Source organism: Malus sylvestris, chromosome 15 (genome assembly GCF_916048215.2).
Source record: "Malus sylvestris chromosome 15, drMalSylv7.2, whole genome shotgun sequence".
NCBI classification, from domain to species: domain Eukaryota; kingdom Viridiplantae; phylum Streptophyta; class Magnoliopsida; order Rosales; family Rosaceae; genus Malus; species Malus sylvestris.
In genome coordinates, this window is record NC_062274.1 from 11797469 (window position 1) to 11815665 (window position 18197).

Genomic DNA, 18197 nt, shown 5'->3' on the forward strand with positions numbered 1-18197 from the left:
TTTTAGATGTGTCAAGACGTATGATAATCTCTATTTAATTATAAATTGCAGTAAAAGAAAAAGAATAATGTTTGTGTTCCCCCACTTACCATTAACGGATCTTTACTGTTCGAACATCATAATCGAAACCGTTCGTCCTCTTTATCAGTTTATCATCATCTAAGATCATATCATAAAAAAATATTCAATTTAGAGATCGTTTAGTCATCCATACGTGTTAAACCAATCAACGATTTTGGTAACAAGTAACATCCTCATAATGAACCTTTGTTTTGTGCATATGAATGACTAAAAGATCTCCAAATTGAATAATTTTTTGCATAGATGGTCTTTAGATGATTATAAAGAGAATGAATGATTTCGATTATGATATTCAGATAATAGATTTGTTAATCGTAAGTGAAATAGCGAGTAAGTTGTCCTATAAGGGATACAAGCACTATCAAAAGAAAAATGACAGCACTGCAGGAGTATATGTGAATTTTTGATCGAGGTCGGCAGAGAAATCCAGTTGAATTGTAGGATTCACCTACCAGTAAAACAACTATGGCAGTGACAAGCAGTCGGTGAAGATGGTGGACACGTTTTACCTCTTCAAAAGCAACTCCATGCCTGTACCTACCTAGCTTTCTATCATTTCTCATGATCATATATGCATCAATTATATACGCCCATTACCATATAAGTACAAATGTTTCGATTAATCAATTTATCATATGATTGCTTAGTTTTCAAATAGCCACGATCCATCAGCCTAATGCATCGAGAAATTGCTTAGTTTTAGAACCTTGTAACGATTTCCCCCAAATCGCATCGAAAGACCACCGTCGAACGTCTAGGCGCCGACTAGGCAGCCGCCTAAGGTGATTTTTAGAACACTGTGCAGAAGCATGACCGCACAAAATCGATCCTAGGCTCCTATACCAACTAGCCTACCACTACCATTCTTATATAAAATAACTTCTAGATAAAATTGTAATTCTAGGGTTTAAAGTATTATGCTTTAATCTTCTCACATATAGGGTGATATATAGTTATACAAGTTCCTATGACATAGGAAATAGGAATCCCAATTATACAGGGATATCCATTACATGATTTCATACCCAAAATATATCTATATTCCTTAATCTCAAAGTTGACTCACGCCAACATTTTCCTTCAAGTTGGTGTATAGATATCTCATAGGCCCAACTTGTCAAGTGAGTCTCAAAACACTCTCGCTGATACTACATGAGTCAGTACATTGGCTAACTGTTATTCAAACCTCACATATGGAATGTCAATCAATCTGATATCTAACTTCTCCTTGATAAAATGTCTATCCACTTCAACATGTTTTGTGCGATCATGTTGCACCGGATTATTAGCTATCTCACTTGCAGCTTGATTATCGCAGTACAATGACATATCTCCTTATGATTTGAATCCTATTTTTGTGAGAAGAATCCTCAACTACAATAATTCGCAAATCCCATGCGCCATACCCCAATACTCTGCCTTTGTCATGGACCTAGCTACCACGTTTTGTTTTTTGCTTCTCCAAGTTAATTACAAGATTTCCTGCTACAAAAGTGAAGTAGCATGACGTAGAACATCTATTAGTAATATTCCCACCCCAATCAGCATCTGTATATCCTTTATCTGCATATGCCCATGTTTCCTGAAAATCAACCATTTTTCAAGTGCACCTTTCAGATACCATGTTGAAATTTTTTAGATCGACGGGCCTAGGGGGCTCCCACTCTAACGACACCAATATTGTCTCCAACTTTACCACTTGCCTAATTTGTCAAGTGTGAAATTTTACCACAAAAGGTCTCGGTATTAGTTAGAATAGGGTAATAATATTTAAACCCATTATTTTCTTTTGCATGTGGGATTCCAACACTCCCTTTCACGTGTAACCTCATTTAGTGGTTTACATGTGGAGATCCACACATCGGCAATTGAAACTCAGAGGTTGGCTCTATGTTAAGAGTTCAGACTTGTTTTCAATGGAACTCAGAGGCCGGTTCTCTATTAAGAGTCCTGACTTGTTTGTTTCCTTCTTGGTGACAAGCTCATTGGCTTGCACAGGCAAAAATCTTGGCTCTGATACCAAGATAAAATTGTAATTATAGGGTTTAAAGTGTTCTGCTTTATTCTTCTCACGTAGGGGTGATATATAGTTATACAAGTTCTTATGACATAGAAAATAGGAATCCCAACTATACAAGGATATCCATTACATGATTTCATACCCAAAATATATCTATATTCCTTAATCTCAAAGTTGACGCACGCCAACACTTATTTCCTTCACAGTAAAATAATAGTTCGTTACATACAATCTTTTTCTGTCCTTTTCATTTTTAGATAGATAAAATTTCATATAATTTGAAAGATCTTTTTTTTTTCATGCGGCACCTTCACGATGAACGTTGATCTTTTGTTTTTTGTACCGACATCATTGCACTATAAAACTGCACTACTTTCTTCAACCATTTGCCACACCAAACTCAAAAAGAAGAGAGTAGCTAGCTAAGCATTACAAGTCTCTGTGTAACTACAGCAAATTAACAAGATCAAGAAGATGCACGGTCCGGGAGGAGGTGGCGGCGGTCCGGGAGGACAAGGAGGCGGCGGTCCTGGAGGACAAGGAGGCGGCGGTCCTGGAGGACAAGGAGGCGGCGGTCCTGGAGGACAAGGAGGAGGCGGTGGTCAGGGAGGCGGTGGTCAGGGAGGTGGTCAGGGAGGCGGTGGTCAGGGAGGTGGTCAGGGAGGCGGTGGTCAGGGAGGAGGCGGTCCAGGAGGCGGCGGTGGTCAGGGAGGAGGCGGTCCAGGAGGGCCAGGACATCACGGCGGACACGGGGGTGGAGGTGGACCAGGTGGTCGCTGCTAAGTGCTAATGGTTTCGACCAAGAACTTCTAGTGTACTTATATATATATATATATATATATATATATATATATATATATATATATATATATATGCTGATCATGTTTTATAGTTAATTAGTTTACTAATCATGTTTAAGATCACCGCACCAGACCAGCTCAGCTGGAGAGGATCTGGGGAGGATCATGTGTCCGTCCATAATGGTACTATGTTGAATATGCTGCATATTATGATATCAATAAAATGGAGTTCCGTTTATATTTATATGATATGATTGGAATTATATGAAACCTTTTATCATTATTGATAATTAATCTATGGCTTATTTTTAGCCTGTTTGGAACTCCATGTTAATCTCACTTTGTTCCCTGTACCACAAAAGTCACCAATTTACTCAATAAAACTCTAAATTCGTTTCATTTGATTTGTGGGCTCTCTTTTCTCCCTGAAACTTATAGGTCGCCTCGAAAAACACATGTAGAACCCAACACTCAATAAGAAAACGCCACATGTGCAATAAAGTTGACTATAAATCTCTACTATGCGTCAACATTCAACAATAAGAGATTATTAAGTTTAAAAAAAATAAAAGATATTGAAAAAAAAATTGATTAGCTTGCACCCAAAATTAAACCAAATAAGAAATTAACAGATTTAAGGCAATGGGAAACTAATTTTGAGTTTTAGAGGGACGACTTTCAAGTTTTAAGGGTCAAAATGGAATCAAAATCGAGTTCTAGGGGCAAAGTGAAGCAAATTTGGAGTTTTAGATGATAAAATGACGACTTATGAGTTACAGAGAGCAAAGTAAGACTAAAATGGAGTTCTAGTGCAGATAGCTAAAAATAAATCTTAATCTATTTCTAAAGATCTTTAATTTTTTTTTTTTTAAGGGGAGACAATTGGTGGCAAGCCACGGTTATCCATCCCTTTCGGGGCCGGGAAGACTTACAGAGGCATTTCAGTCTTTTCCTGGCCACAAGTCTGGCTTCTACTCTAACAACGAGTTTTGAACCCAAGAACTTCAATTTTTAATTCAAACCCAAAAATCTTTAATTGAATATATTATATATATCGATACAATACGAGAAGATTACAATTCTTTTTAACAATTTAATCGATGGTAAAATGGGATATCAAAGAAATAGTTGCAAAAGTGGCTGTGTGCGATGTCGCTGGAGTTTAAAAATGTTTTGAAAATATATACATAGAGAGAGAGAGAGAGAGAGAGAGAGAGAGAGAGAGAGAGAGAGAGAGAGAGAGAGAGAGAGAGAGAGAGAGAGAGAGAGAGAGAGAGAGAGAGATGTATATATAATTTTACAGTTTTTAAGGGAAGAGACTTCTATTTTTTTATAAAATAAAGATTAGTTATGGGTTAACACCAAATCGAACTTCAATGATTCAAATCATCTATTTTTTAAGTTGCACCTCATAGATCATCCTTGCAAAATATTAGTCAAATCATAAATATTTGAGATATCTAATTGAGTTCAAAAAAATTGATAAACACTATGTTTAAAGAAACTTGAAATTTCATCATGTTACTAAATTGGCACATGGTTTCAGATGAAATTGAATTTTTGCATAAATGATATGAAAAATTGAGATTTACAAAATAAACGGTTTTGGATCGTTGAGGTTTTGATGTTGGATGGGTCCCACTACTAATCCCCATTTCTTACAAAATAAAAAATAAAAAAACGATCTCTCCTTAAATGGCCTGTATAATTTTATACTTACCAAAAGATTGCATTGTTCAAAAGATACAAATACTATGAAAGTTAGATTATGACATAAGTTGTAGTGTTCAACATGTTGGTACCATATATCGGGCCTCGTCTTTGAACCTCATTACTGAGCCCATAACCCATGTAAAAGGAGGAAACCTTTACTCTTAAAAGGGATCCTCCTCACCTTCACTAGGGGAGAAAAGAAGAGAGTCTCACATCCCTCACAACAATAGAGGGCAATACCCTCTCAGCCAAACAGAGAGCAAAATGGCAAGGGCTGCATCCACAGAGAGCTCCCTTGCCGATCTATTGTAATCCATACATTCATACAGTGAAATGTAATCAACATCAGTGTGGACGTAGCCCAAACATTGGGGTGAACCACGATACATCTTTGTGTTCTTGTGCGTTTGTGTGATTCGCAGTCGGATCTATGTTGGTCCAAGATCCACCAGATTTTGTGCATCAACATTTGGCGCCGTCTGTGGGAAACGACACGAAAAGCTATGTCGGTTCTCTTTCATTTTTTTCATCCCACCACCGTGAATCTGCAAAATCCTATAACCAGATCGGTTACTTAAAATCGCCTACCTAACTATAATCTCTCTCTATCCGATTCAAACACTTGAACCTCACTACGACCTAATCCAACCAACCCCCCAAAGATTTCGTGATTAGAGTTAAAGTTCGAACCTCATGGCACGGATAAAGCTGCAGGTGCTGTTACTTCAGAGCAAGAAGAAGAAGAGGCCGACTCGAATCAGTATCACCATCATAGTTATGTGCAATTTAATCATCGCCTTGGTCGCCTTGTCGTTAGTCGCCACTTATCGCTATTGGTTACGAAGGTCGCTGGACCAATATGGGTCGGAGTTATCTAATCGAGAGGATTTTGATGGGTTTGGAAAGAAGGGCGATCTTCCCGGTTATGCTGTTGAGATGCTAGAAGTTGCAAAACCCTTCAACGATGATCCTGCAAAGCAAGAAAATTTTGAGTGGTTTCTCAAGGAAAAATACCAAGGAGGACTTCGATCTACCGAGTCTGGTGGAGCTAGTCATATGTCAGAAGCAGTTCGTGCTTGTGAGAGATTAGACCTTGAGGCTGCAGCTGATGCAATACAGAAGGAGAATGAGGAGTGGATTAACTCGATCGGACGGTCCATAGTTCAACACTCCAGCTGGCTCGCGGATTCCAAGGTCGTCGATTACGATAGCAACCGACAGTGATCACAACCTCTCGATTTTCATGTAAAAATGAGGCAGCAACATATCCAGATATCCTAAGAAGTTTGGTGGATAAGTTAGAATTGACATATCTCACACAAGAGTCACTAGCCTTGCATGAGATGGTTTCTTTCAGTGGTGGGGATCTTGGGGAGAGCATCGAGAAGATGCCTACCAACTTCTGAAAAAGATAAGACTTTCATCATGAAGAGGAGTGCATGTTCCCACCATGCCCACTTTCTGAAAAAACCCACAAGACAACTGTGAAGAAGATAAGAAATCTATATTCTTTAATCATGCCAGCTTTAATCATTCATTAACTAGTTTATTATTTAATAGTTTATTATTATTTTGTGTTGGTGGACGCTTTAAAGTATGCATATTAGAGACCACATCATTTCTTTCATGGATGTCATCACGCTCCACTGCTTGTGCAATAGCAGTAGCTTGACGAGACCACAGTATTATTTAATAGTTTATTATTTAATCATCCATGAACTAGTTTATTATTTAATAGTTTATTATTATTTTGTGTTGGTGAACGCTTTACAATATGCATATTCTTTGAGGAGACCACATCATTTCTATCACACTTATATTTTAGTACACAGTTAGCAATATATTATTTGTTTTCATGATCTGTGTGCATATAGTGCGGCACCTCAAAAAAAAAAAAAAAAAAAAAAAATATATATATATATATATATGATCTGATAGTGCGACACCTCACAATATCTGCTTTTCTACTACTGCTGTGTGCTTATCATGCCGGGTCACGACGCATACACATCATTACTACTATCATTATTTTACTATCATATAAATTGCATTTCTACCTAAACGAACGGGGTGACATGTTATAATAATATGTTTTACATTATTATTAATGATTTATCACATGACTATTTTCCATAACATGTGGCAAGTCTGACCAAATTACACCTTTTATTATTTGAATGTTACGGTGACATAACTTTGGTGGTTCATGACACGGACTTTGTTGATCAACATTGTTGTTGATTAAAGAAGTCTATCGACACTATTGATGTCTACAGATCACTGAGCCACATGCTTATGGTGACAAAGATTTAGTACGAATGGTGATCTCTTATCTGACCGGACACCCACTTGCTGGGATACTCGCTTATTTGGACACCTATGTGCATGGACACCCTTGAGCTCGAACCTCGACTCACGGACCCAACTCAAAGATCCTACAGATGGCCCCGACTCAATGACCCTACGTATGGCCCCGACTCAAAGACCCGATCCGAAGATCCGACACATAGACCCAATATGCGAACTCGACAAGCGGCCCCGAGTCATGTTAAGAATCAACTCATAATGAGCGCATGCTGACATCGAGTGCATACTCGCAACGAGGAACGCCACAAGCTGAGCCGCCTCGCAACAAGTACCGCCTCCAACCGAGCAACCGTCTGGCCGAGAGCATCGCCTCTAGCCGAGCAGCCTCGCAACGTGTGCTACCTTTAATTGAGTATTGCTTGACGTTAAACACCATCTTATGTCAAGCACCAGTTTTGGACGATATCTGGTCACTTCGGCCCGTACATGGATTGGATTTGAAGTCTCCAGTCAAAAGACTCTCTTGACTGAAGACTTGGGGGACTCCTGTTGGTACCATATATTAGGCCTCGTCTTTGGGCCTTATTATTAAGCCTATAACCCATGTAAGAGGAGGAAACCCTTACTCTATAAAAGGGATCCTCCTCACCTTCACTAGGGGAGAAAAGAAGAGAGTCTCACATCCCTCACAACAATAGAGGGCAATACCCTCTCAGCCAAACAGATCTCAAAATGGCACATAATGAGCACACGCTAACGAACCCGACAAGCGGACTCGAGTCATGTCAAGAATCAACTCATAATGAGCGCACACCGACGTCGAGTGCATACTCGCAACGAGGAACACAACAAGCCGAGCCGCCTCACAACGAGCACCGCCTCCAGCCGAGCAACCGCCTGGCCGAGAGCATCGCCTCTAGCCGAGCAGCCTCGCAACGTGTGCTACCTCTAGCTGAGTATTGCTTGACGTTAAACACCGTCTTATGTCAAGTACCAGTTCTGGACGACATCCAATCATTTCGGCTCGTACATGGATTATATTTGAAGTCTCAAGTAAAAAAACTCTCTTGACTGAAGACTTGGGGGACTCCTGTTGGTACCATATATTGGGCCTCGTTTTGGGGCCTCATTACTGAGCTTATAACCCATGTAAGATGAGGAAACCCTTACTCTATAAAAGGGATCATCCTCACCTTCACTAGGGGAGAAAAAAAGAGAATCTCACATCCCTCACAACAATAGAGGGCAATACCCTTTCAGCCAAACAGAGGGCAAAATGGCAAGGGCTGCATCTACATAGAGCTCCCTTGCCGATCTATTGTAATCCATACATTCATACAGTGAAATGGAATCAACATCAGTGTGGACGTAGTCCAAATATTGGGGTGAACCACGATACATCTTTGTGTTCTTGTGTGTTTGTGTGATTCACAATCGGATTTACGTTGGTCCAAGATCCACCAGATTTTGTGCATCAACACAACCACTAATTATTCAAAAGATAGAGATGCTATAAAAGTTGGATATATATACATATGTCCACAATTATCATAAAGTTGGCACTGCTCATGTGCTCGATGTTCACAAAGATTTTTCCTAGACATCTTAGGTCTTGCTTGTTTGTGAATGAACATCTTTCGTTCGTCACCATGTTGTAGAAATGGTGCCTTTTCTTTTTTGTTTTGTTCAAAATTTCTTCTAGCTTGTTCTATATTAGGAAATTGAATAAATTTGTCAATGTATTACAAATCGAACACAAACAAGCAATATTGATGTTTGAATATGGAATACTTTTCTCTTCCATTAATTTGTGTTCAAGAATTATGGTGTTAAATTACAACCATCTCGGATTTATTAAATCTGCTGAACTTATGAAAAATTTACCTACAACTCGGGTTTTTTTAAATCTAATGAATCTCATTTGCTTTAGGTTTATGGAACTTTTTGGACCTACAACACATGTTTATTAAACATACCCTAAGAGGCTAAGATATGTATACACTTTCACATAAAACTTACTCACAAACACTAAACCTCTAGCATGGGTTGATTTATAACATGGCACACACTTTTAATTTGATGGATGGCAATTGTGAATAGGTTACGTTATGGACTTCACTCAACAACATATGAAATAAATGAACAGAGATCATTAAGCCCCTATAAAATAATAAGATGGGTTCTGTGGGGGTGTAATTTCCTCTAAGTTAATTAGTTAATTTGGTACTTACAGAAGTAACTGATCACAGTGTGGTTTACTGCAAAATTTCCTCTCCTTTTATTTTAAGTACGATGCGAATCTAACTACAAACAACCTGCTAAGCAGACCAATTAGCAAATAAAACCCTATATAATACTGCAGCTAATTACTAAAAACCCTACATGCAGCAGGTCAGGGGTAATTTAATCGCTGCAAAAACGAGCTTCTGAAGTACGAGCCGGTGGTGACATGAAAGTCTTTTTCTCGACTTGTAGATAAGGGCTTTCTCGACTTGTAGATAAGGGCTGACGGATCTTGGTTGGCTCCTACCAACCAGTCTACCACTACCAGTCTTATAAAATAACTTAGGGTATTTTGATAATCTCCTTGAATTCAACCTTTTAAACTCAAAAATAATTTTCAAGTTTTAGGTCTTAAAAACTTGTTTGGTATGACTATTTAAAAAACTAAACTAAAAAATATAGTTTATTATCTAAAAATACAAAAAATGAGTTTTTAAAGTTTTTAAACTTAAACTCATTCATTTATTTTCTCTCCTCTCACTCCAATTCTATTTCTCTCTCCTCATTCTCTCTTTTTTTTTAATATTTTTTCGTCTCTCCTCTAATCTGCTTTCTTCATTATTTCGGTTCTTTCTCTCACTTCTCTTCCTCAATCCTCTATCTTCTTTCTCTTTCCTCCAATTATCTCTTACTTTCTTTCCTCCTCTCTCATTTTTCTCTCTCCCGCGACCCCTTTTTTTAGATCTCTTTGTCTAGTTTAAGTCGTAAAATTTAAAATTTTTAAATCACATACCAATCAAGTTTTTGAGTCTTAAAGAAAATTGTTTTCAATAAATGTTCTTAAGAAATATTTTGAAAAATGATGAAAATTTTCGAATAGGATACCAAACAGAGCCTTATTTTATTCCCAGTAAAAGAATAGTTGATTACGTATAATCTTCTTGTATCCTATACATTTTTAGATGGATAAAAATTCATATAATTTGAAAGATCTTTTTTTTATGCGGCACCTTCACAACGAAGAAAAGTAGCTACTAATTACTGGCTAGCATTTGAAGATAATGTAAGTGGAAGTTGGTCTTTTGGTTTTTGCACCGACATGATTGCATTATAAAACCCCACTACTTTATTCAGCAGTTCGCCACACCAAATCAAAAAGAAGAGAGTAGCTAGTTATATCGAAGCATTACAAGTCTCTGTGTAACTACATCAAATTAACAAGATCAAGAAGATGCACGGTCCGGGAGGAGGCGGCGGCGGTCCGGGAGGACCAGGCGGCGGTCATGGAGGGCCAGGCGGCGGCGGTCATGGAGGGCCAGGCGGCGGCGGTCAAGGAGGGCCAGGCGGCGGAGGCCCGGGAGGACAAGGCGGCGGCTTTGGAGGACCAGGAGGCGGCTTTGGAGGACCGGGAGGCGGAGGCGGCTTTGGAGGACCGGGAGGCGGAGGCGGCTTTGGAGGACCAGGCGGCGGCTTTGGAGGACCAGGAGGCGGCTTCGGAGGACCAGGCGGCGGCTTTGGGGGACCAGGCGGCGGTTTGGGAGGGCCAGGCGGCGGTTTGGGAGGACCAGGCGGCGGTTTTGGAGGGCCAGGCGGCGGTTTTGGCGGTCCCGGCGGCGGTTTTGGAGGGCCAGGCGGCGGTCCGGGAGGACCAGGGCATCAAGGCGGACACGGGGGTGGAGGTGGAGGTGGACCAGGTGGAGGTGGAGGTGGAGGTGGACCAGGTGGAGGTGGACCAGGTGGTCGCTGACTCGTTGCTAAGTGCTAACTAATGGTCTCGGCCAAGAACTTCTGGTGTACAAGAAGTAGTTTATATATATATATACATATATATGCTGTTCATGTTTTATAATTAATTAGTTTACTAATCATGTTTAAGAATTAAGATCACCACCAGACCAGCTCATCTGGAGAGGATCTGGGGAGGATCATGTGTCTGTCACTATGTTGAATATGCTGCATATTATGATATTTCCATTTATAGTATATGCATGATTGCTCTTTTCTCTAGTGCTTTATTTAGAAACCTTTTATCATTCTTGATAATTAATCTATTTCCAATGATCTCTAATTATTATATATATCGGTGGAATTTAAAGATGGTAAGATGGGATATCAAAGAAATAGTAGCAAACGTGGTTGTGTGATGTTGCTGGAGTTTAAAATGTTTTGGAAATATATACATTACCAGAACAGAGGTTATAAAAAGTAGATTTTTTATAGTCTTCAAGGGAAGGACTTTCATTTTTTATTAAAAAAAAAAAGGATTGGTTTTGGGGCTAACATCACATTGAACTTCAACGATCCGAATCATCTATTTTTCAAGTTGCATCTTATAGATTATCCTTGCAAAATATTATCAATTTGAAAATATTTGAGGCATTTAATTGAGTTCAAAGAAATTGACGAACACTATGTTTAAAAGAACATTGAAATTTCACGTGACGCTAAATTGACAAATAGTTTTGGATGAAATAGAATTTTTGCATAAATGATCTGAGAATTTAGATTTACAAAATAAACGGCTCAGATCGTTGCTGTTTGATATTGAATAGATCCCACAACAAATCCCTATTTCTTACCAAAAAAAAAACGATCTCTCCCTTTAAAGGGCTTGTATAATTTTATACTTATAAAAAGATTGGCACTGTTCAAATGATACAAGTACTGCGAAAGTTAGATTATATCAAAGAGCTTAAGGGGAGGGATCCCCATTTTTTGAAAAAAATGGGGATTAGGTGTGGGGCCCACTTTACATCAAATTTCAACGATCCGAACTGTCTATTTTGTTAGTCTTGATTCATAGATCATCCTTGCAAAAATTCAATTCAATCTGAAACCATTTGCCTATTTAATTATCAATATCAAATTTCATATTTTCTTATATAACAAAGTATTCGTTTATTTCCTTGAACCCAATTAGATGTCTTAAACATTTCCAATTTAGCTAATATTTTGCAAGGATGATCTATGAATCGAGACTAACAAAATAGACGGTTCGGATCGTTGAAATTAGATGTGAAGTGGGCCCCACACCTAATCCCCATTTTTTTCAAAAAATGGGGATCCCTCCCCTTAAGCTCTCTGTATGTACATATATTGTAGTCTTCAATCACTAATTATTCAAAAGATAAAGATGCTATAAAAGTTAGATTATATACATATGTCCTCAATTATCAGAAAGTTGGCATTGCTTATGTGCTCGATGTTCACAAAGATTTTTCTTGGACATCTTAATCTTGCTTGTTTGTGAATGAACATCTTTCTGTTTGTCATCATGTTGTTGAAATGGTGCCTTTTCTATTTTGTTTTGTTAAAAAAAATTCTTCTTGCTTGCTATATATTAGGAAGTAGAATAAATTTGTCAATGTATTACATATCGAACACAAACAAGCAAAATTGATGTTTGAATATAGAATGCTTTTCTCTTCGATTAATTTGTGTTCGAGTATTTGTTTTTCATTTAGATAATCTTTGAAGTGAGATTAGTATTAAGATTGGTAATGTTTTTTTATTTAAGGCTTTTTAGCGAAATGGTTTATGAGATTGATATGATTCTTCATTTTGATCTTTGAAATTTAAAATCAATAGAAGTGGTTTCTGAGTTTGTCTACCGTCAATTATTTTGATCATTCCATTTGAAATCTCTATTAAAAAAGACCAAAATGATAAAAATACCTCTCATTTAATAAATAATGGATCAAAATGATTTGACAAGAATCGAGAGTATTTTGCCATTTTTTCTTATTTAACCAAAATTTTTCTTAAACCCAAACCCTAAGCCCAATAAAAGCTCAAATTAAATATAAACTCCAAAGCAAGAAGGCCCAAAATTTAGTCTCCAAAAGCACCACTACATTCTACATGGCTCAGTAGCGAAGAAAGGAAACGAAGAAGTCCGAACAGTACTTGCTTGCGACTCAGAAACCCCTACGCCTTCGCATATTCGCACACCACCTAGAAGCCCCCTCCATAAACCCCTCTCTCTCCTCTCTCTCTTCGAACTGTGCTTTCGACTGTCGGCTCTGCCCTAGAAGATTTTCAGGTAACGGTCCTTTCTCTGCTTCGCATCTTTCACTTACGAATGTATGTCTTTTTGTGTAATTATATTTAAACCCTGTTGCAAGATTTCCGAAATCTGGAAACAAATTTGATTATTCTTTATCTTAGAGAAAATCGACAGCACCAACAATTTGTTTCTCTTCGGATTGTGGTTGAAACCCATTTAATTTCAGTGGATTAATTAGTGTTAAATTGCATTTAATGTTTAAACCCTGTTGCCAGATTTCCGAAATTTGAATGAAAATTTGATTTTTGTGTTACTTGGAGAAAATTAACACGACCAATTTGTTCCTGTACCGAATTTAGTCGAAATCCATTTGATTTAAGTGGATTAATTAGTGTTCAGTGAACTAATAGATTTTTTTTTGAAATAGCAGATTTGGTAGAATGGATGACAGTCTGTACGATGAGTTCGGGAACTACATAGGCCCGGAAATTGAGTCTGATCAAGAGAGTGATAGAGAGGACGAGGATGAGGAGCTACCCGATAGGCAAGAGGATGGGGCTGCATCGGACGGCGATGATGCAGCTACTGGTCCCAATGGGTGGCTGACTGCCGCCAATGATGTCGATGTGGATAACCAGGTTGTCCTTGCTGAGGACAAAAAGTATTATCCAACCGCTGAAGAGGTCTACGGTGAAGATGTTGAGACATTGGTTATGGATGAAGATGCACAGCCTCTGGAACAACCCATTATTAAGCCTGTTAGGAATGTCAAGTTTGAGGTTGGTGTCAAGGATTCTTCCACCTACGTGTCAAATCAGTTCCTTTTGGGACTCATGTCAAACCCATCTCTGGTTCGGAATGTTGCACTTGTTGGGCATTTGCAGCATGGGAAGACGGTGTTCATGGATATGTTGGTAGAGCAGACTCACCATATGTCCACTTTTGATTCAAATAGTGAGAAGCACATGAGGTACACTGATACAAGGATTGATGAGCAAGAGAGGAGGATATCCATTAAAGCAGTTCCTATGTCCCTTGTACTCGAGGATAGCAGGTCTAAATCGTATTTGTGCAACATCATGGATACCCCTGGTCATGTCAATTTCTCTGACGAAATGACTGCAGCCCTCAGGCTTGCTGACGGTGCTGTCTTGATTGTGGACGCTGCAGAAGGAATGATGGTAAGCAACTCATCTTTCGTTTCATTGAATAATGAATATGCAACATGATATTGTGCCCTTTATTATACTATAGTTTTCTGTTTTTATTAATTTAAGATCTTCATCAACATGATATAGCTGTCATACATTATTGCTTTATCTGTAGAAGAATGTCTGAATGGGTATGATATGCCGCTTGCTTAGAAGATTATCTAATTTTGATTAACAGGTAAATACCGAGAGGGCTATACGCCATGCAATCCAAGAGCGACTACCAATTGTGGTTGTAATCAACAAGGTACGATTTTCTCCTATTTCAGGGCTTCTTTATTTCTCTTTTTTTTCCCCCATTATGTGATGGTATGAACCCATTAACTATATTGTTATTCTTACCAACATGAATTTTCATGTCAAAGGTTGACAGATTGATAACAGAACTCAAATTGCCCCCAAGAGATGCTTACTTCAAGATAAGGCATACTTTGGACGTCATTAATACCCACATAACTGCGGCCTCTTCGACTGCTGGCAATGTACAAACTATTGACCCTGTTGCAGGAAATGTTTGCTTTGCAAGTGCTACTGCAGGATGGTCATTCACGTTGCAATCGTTTGCAAGGCTATATCTTAAACTCCACGGGGCCGATAATACGGACGTAGATAAGTTTGCTTCTCGTCTCTGGGGAGATATGTACTATCATCAGGACGACAGGAGTTTCAGGAGAAAACCCCCTGCCAGTGGAGGAGAAAGGTCATTTGTCCAATTTGTGCTCGAACCCCTGTATAAGATTTATAGCCAGGTGATTGGAGAACATAAAAAGAGTGTGGAGGCAACTCTTGCCGAATTTGGTGTCACACTCAGCAATGCAGCTTACAAGTTGAATGTTAGACCTCTGCTGAGGTTGGCTTGTAGCTCAGTCTTTGGATCTGCCTCAGGCTTTACTGATATGCTGGTTCAACATATTCCTTCCCCTAAAGGTGCCGCAACTAGGAAAGTAGACCATATATATACTGGACCAAAAGACTCTTTGATTTACAGGGCCATGAAAGATTGTGATCCTGATGGTCCTTTGATGGTCAATGTGACAAAATTGTATCCCAAGTCCGACTGTAGTGTGTTTGATGCATTTGGTAGGGTTTATAGTGGGAAGATTCAGACGGGGCAGACTGTACGGGTACTGGGAGAAGGCTATTCACCAGAGGACGAGGAGGACATGACAGTCAAAGAGGTGACAAAGTTATGGTTGTATCAAGCTAGAGACAGGATACCAATAGCCGAGGCTCCTCCTGGTACTTGGGTTCTTATTGAAGGTGTGGATGCTTCTATTATGAAAACTGCCACCCTATGTAATGAATATTATGACGAGGATGTGTACATCTTCCGTCCTCTTCAGTTCAATACTCTGCCAGTTGTGAAAACAGCAACTGAGCCACTAAATCCAAGTGAGCTGCCGAAGATGGTGGAGGGACTAAGAAAGATAAGCAAGAGTTATCCTCTTGCAATCACTAAAGTTGAGGAGTCCGGGGAGCACACAATATTAGGGACAGGAGAACTCTACTTGGATTCAATAATGAAGGACCTAAGAGAGCTTTATTCGGAAGTAGAAGTCAAGGTAATTGTTTGCTCCCAGTTCTCATCCTCTCTTCACTTTTTTTCTTTTATAGTAATATTTTTCCACCAGGATATAAAAACTGTATCTTCTTCTGGATATGCTTTTGTTTGTAGGTTGCAGATCCTGTTGTTTCATTTTGTGAAACAGTGGTGGAGTCTTCGTCAATGAAATGTTTTGCTGAAACACCCAATAAGAAGAATAAAATAACTATGGTAAGAAGCAACCTAATTTTCAGAAATTTTATGTGATTCAGTTTTTAAATTATAATCTCTAAAAACCTTTGTCCTTTTGTAGATTGCAGAGCCATTGGAGAGAGGACTTGCTGAGGACATTGAGAATGGTGTTGTAAGCATTGATTGGTCTCGGAAGGATATAGGCAATTTTTTCCAGACTAGATATGAGTGGGATGTTCTTGCTGCACGGTCCATATGGGCATTTGGCCCTGATAAGCAGGTAATGCACCTGTTATAGGCAACACGTTATTTTGTTTATGAAGTTCTTTTGCGGTCCTTGGTTCTGTTTTAATCTTAATGGTTAGAGTATAAACATAGCTTTATATAGCCCCGCCCCCAACAGGCGGGTAGCAAATCACCTTGTGACATAACTTTCTTTTATTCATCTCTCCCTCCCTCTTCGTTTCTTCAAATTCTACTTATACGTTCCAGGCCTGGTATGATTTTGTTTGACAAAAGGGTATATTTGCAGGGACCTAACATTCTATTAGATGACACACTTTCCACTGAAGTTGACAAAAGCTTGCTAAATGCTGTGAAGGATTCGATTGTTCAAGGGTATTTTACTAGAATTCTTGTTCTTTTCCCCTATATTGTTGTTTCAATTTATTGCTCACTATGTGTTATGGCACAGGTTTCAGTGGGGTGCTCGAGAAGGACCCCTTTGTGATGAACCAATCAGAAATGTAAAGTTCAAAATTGTGGATGCAAGGATTGCCCAAGAGCCATTGCATCGTGGATCTGGCCAGATCATTCCTACATCCCGACGTGTGGCCTATTCATCTTTCCTGATGGCAACACCGCGGCTTATGGAACCAGTATATTATGTGGAGGTAAATCCTTGCTTCTTCACTGACATCATAATGATATTGATCTTCAAAAAGGGTTGTATTCAAGTCCTCAGGAATTTAGATTGCTTAATGTATGAATCCCCTCACTTCAGCGAGGGGCGCCGCACTTTGATTTTCTGATTAATTTTTTATGCTGTTGTTTCAGATACAAACACCCATCGACTGTATTTCTGCAATCTACACTGTTCTATCTCGCAGGCGTGGACATGTTACAGCTGATGTTCCTCAACCTGGGACCCCTGCTTACATCGTCAAGGTTTGTAGGATCAACTTTATTTTTGTCGAGTCTTAATTCCATTATACTGGTCTTGGATTTTATCATGAGATTGAAGAATGTTCAGCCATAATATTGATTTCATTTATTTTTCTCATCCATGGAATTTCAGGCGTTCTTACCAGTGATTGAATCTTTTGGCTTTGAAACTGACTTGAGGTACCATACCCAAGGACAGGCTTTCTGCCTCTCAGTGTTCGATCACTGGGCTATAGTTCCTGGGGATCCACTTGATAAGAGCATCGTTCTGCGACCCCTTGAACCTGCCCCGATTCAGCATCTGGCCCGTGAGTTTATGGTCAAGACAAGACGTAGAAAGGTAAAACATTCAATCCTTTCTCTCTCTTCCACTTTTGGTACCTCTAGAAAACATAATTTTCCCAAACCATGCACTGCTGCCTCGTTATATGGCTGAGTTTTCTTTTGTTCAATTTTCCAGGGAATGAGCGAGGATGTGAGCATTAACAAATTCTTCGACGAGGCTATGATGGTGGAGCTGGCTCAGCAGGCAGCTGATCTTCATCTCCAAATGATATGATCGTAGCGGCTTCACAATACGGTGTCCACATTGCCAAAGTTAAGGAACGAGACTACGCGATTTTAGTACGATGAAAACCAGTAGAAGTATTTGTAGTGTTGAGCTTACGAGTTACAATTTTGAATGCAAGAGTAAATCTGCCTGTTGTAACTTTTGGACGTCCAAGTACTCTTGTGACCGTTGTACCCGATATTCGTCAAATCCTTCAAACTTCATAGAAAAATCGATGCGATCATCAATGCATAGATACGGTGATGTGAGAATTTCTAAATTATTGTTCTCTCTCTAATTGATACATGTGTTAACCTTTTTTTAGGCGAGAGAAACTTGGTTACACCAACATTTTAAGCTAATTATGCGTTATTACGTGTTTTAACA

The 18197-nt window shown here is 39.0% G+C and overlaps 3 protein-coding genes and 1 long non-coding RNA gene across 5 annotated transcripts; 3 read left to right on the plus strand and 1 right to left on the minus strand.

The window, feature by feature from the left end:
- Nucleotides 1-2575: 2575 nt before the first annotated feature.
- Nucleotides 2576-2884, plus strand: LOC126602666 (glycine-rich protein DOT1-like). The gene has a single exon (XM_050269580.1). The coding sequence runs from the start codon at nucleotides 2576-2578 to the stop codon at nucleotides 2882-2884; it is 309 nt and encodes a 102-aa protein (XP_050125537.1).
- A 1557-nt stretch (nucleotides 2885-4441) lies between these two features.
- LOC126601370 (uncharacterized) lies at nucleotides 4442-7653 on the minus strand. Its single transcript, XR_007615724.1, has 2 exons — nucleotides 7542-7653; nucleotides 4442-4767 (listed from the first exon to the last, which is right to left on the minus strand). It is a non-coding gene; the product is annotated as an uncharacterized LOC126601370 (long non-coding RNA).
- A 2510-nt stretch (nucleotides 7654-10163) lies between these two features.
- On the plus strand, nucleotides 10164-11127 carry LOC126601368 (uncharacterized). Of its 2 annotated transcripts, none has more exons than XM_050268073.1 (2): nucleotides 10164-10514; nucleotides 10563-11127. In XM_050268073.1, the coding sequence occupies exons 1-2, from the start codon at nucleotides 10428-10430 to the stop codon at nucleotides 10911-10913; spliced, it is 438 nt and encodes a 145-aa protein (XP_050124030.1). In that variant the 5' UTR covers nucleotides 10164-10427; the 3' UTR covers nucleotides 10914-11127. The 2 variants fall into 2 exon arrangements, with proteins under 2 accessions (XP_050124030.1, XP_050124031.1); XM_050268074.1 differs by having other exon boundaries at nucleotides 10165-10448; nucleotides 10497-11127.
- A 1850-nt stretch (nucleotides 11128-12977) lies between these two features.
- Nucleotides 12978-18090, plus strand: LOC126601365 (110 kDa U5 small nuclear ribonucleoprotein component CLO). Its single transcript, XM_050268068.1, has 11 exons — nucleotides 12978-13186; nucleotides 13581-14331; nucleotides 14540-14608; nucleotides 14727-15923; nucleotides 16037-16135; nucleotides 16218-16376; nucleotides 16629-16714; nucleotides 16791-16989; nucleotides 17153-17263; nucleotides 17394-17600; nucleotides 17721-18090. Exons 2-11 carry the CDS (start codon nucleotides 13591-13593, stop codon nucleotides 17817-17819), a joined length of 2967 nt encoding a protein of 988 aa, XP_050124025.1. The 5' UTR covers nucleotides 12978-13186; nucleotides 13581-13590; the 3' UTR covers nucleotides 17820-18090.
- The last annotated feature ends 107 nt before the right edge of the window (nucleotides 18091-18197 follow it).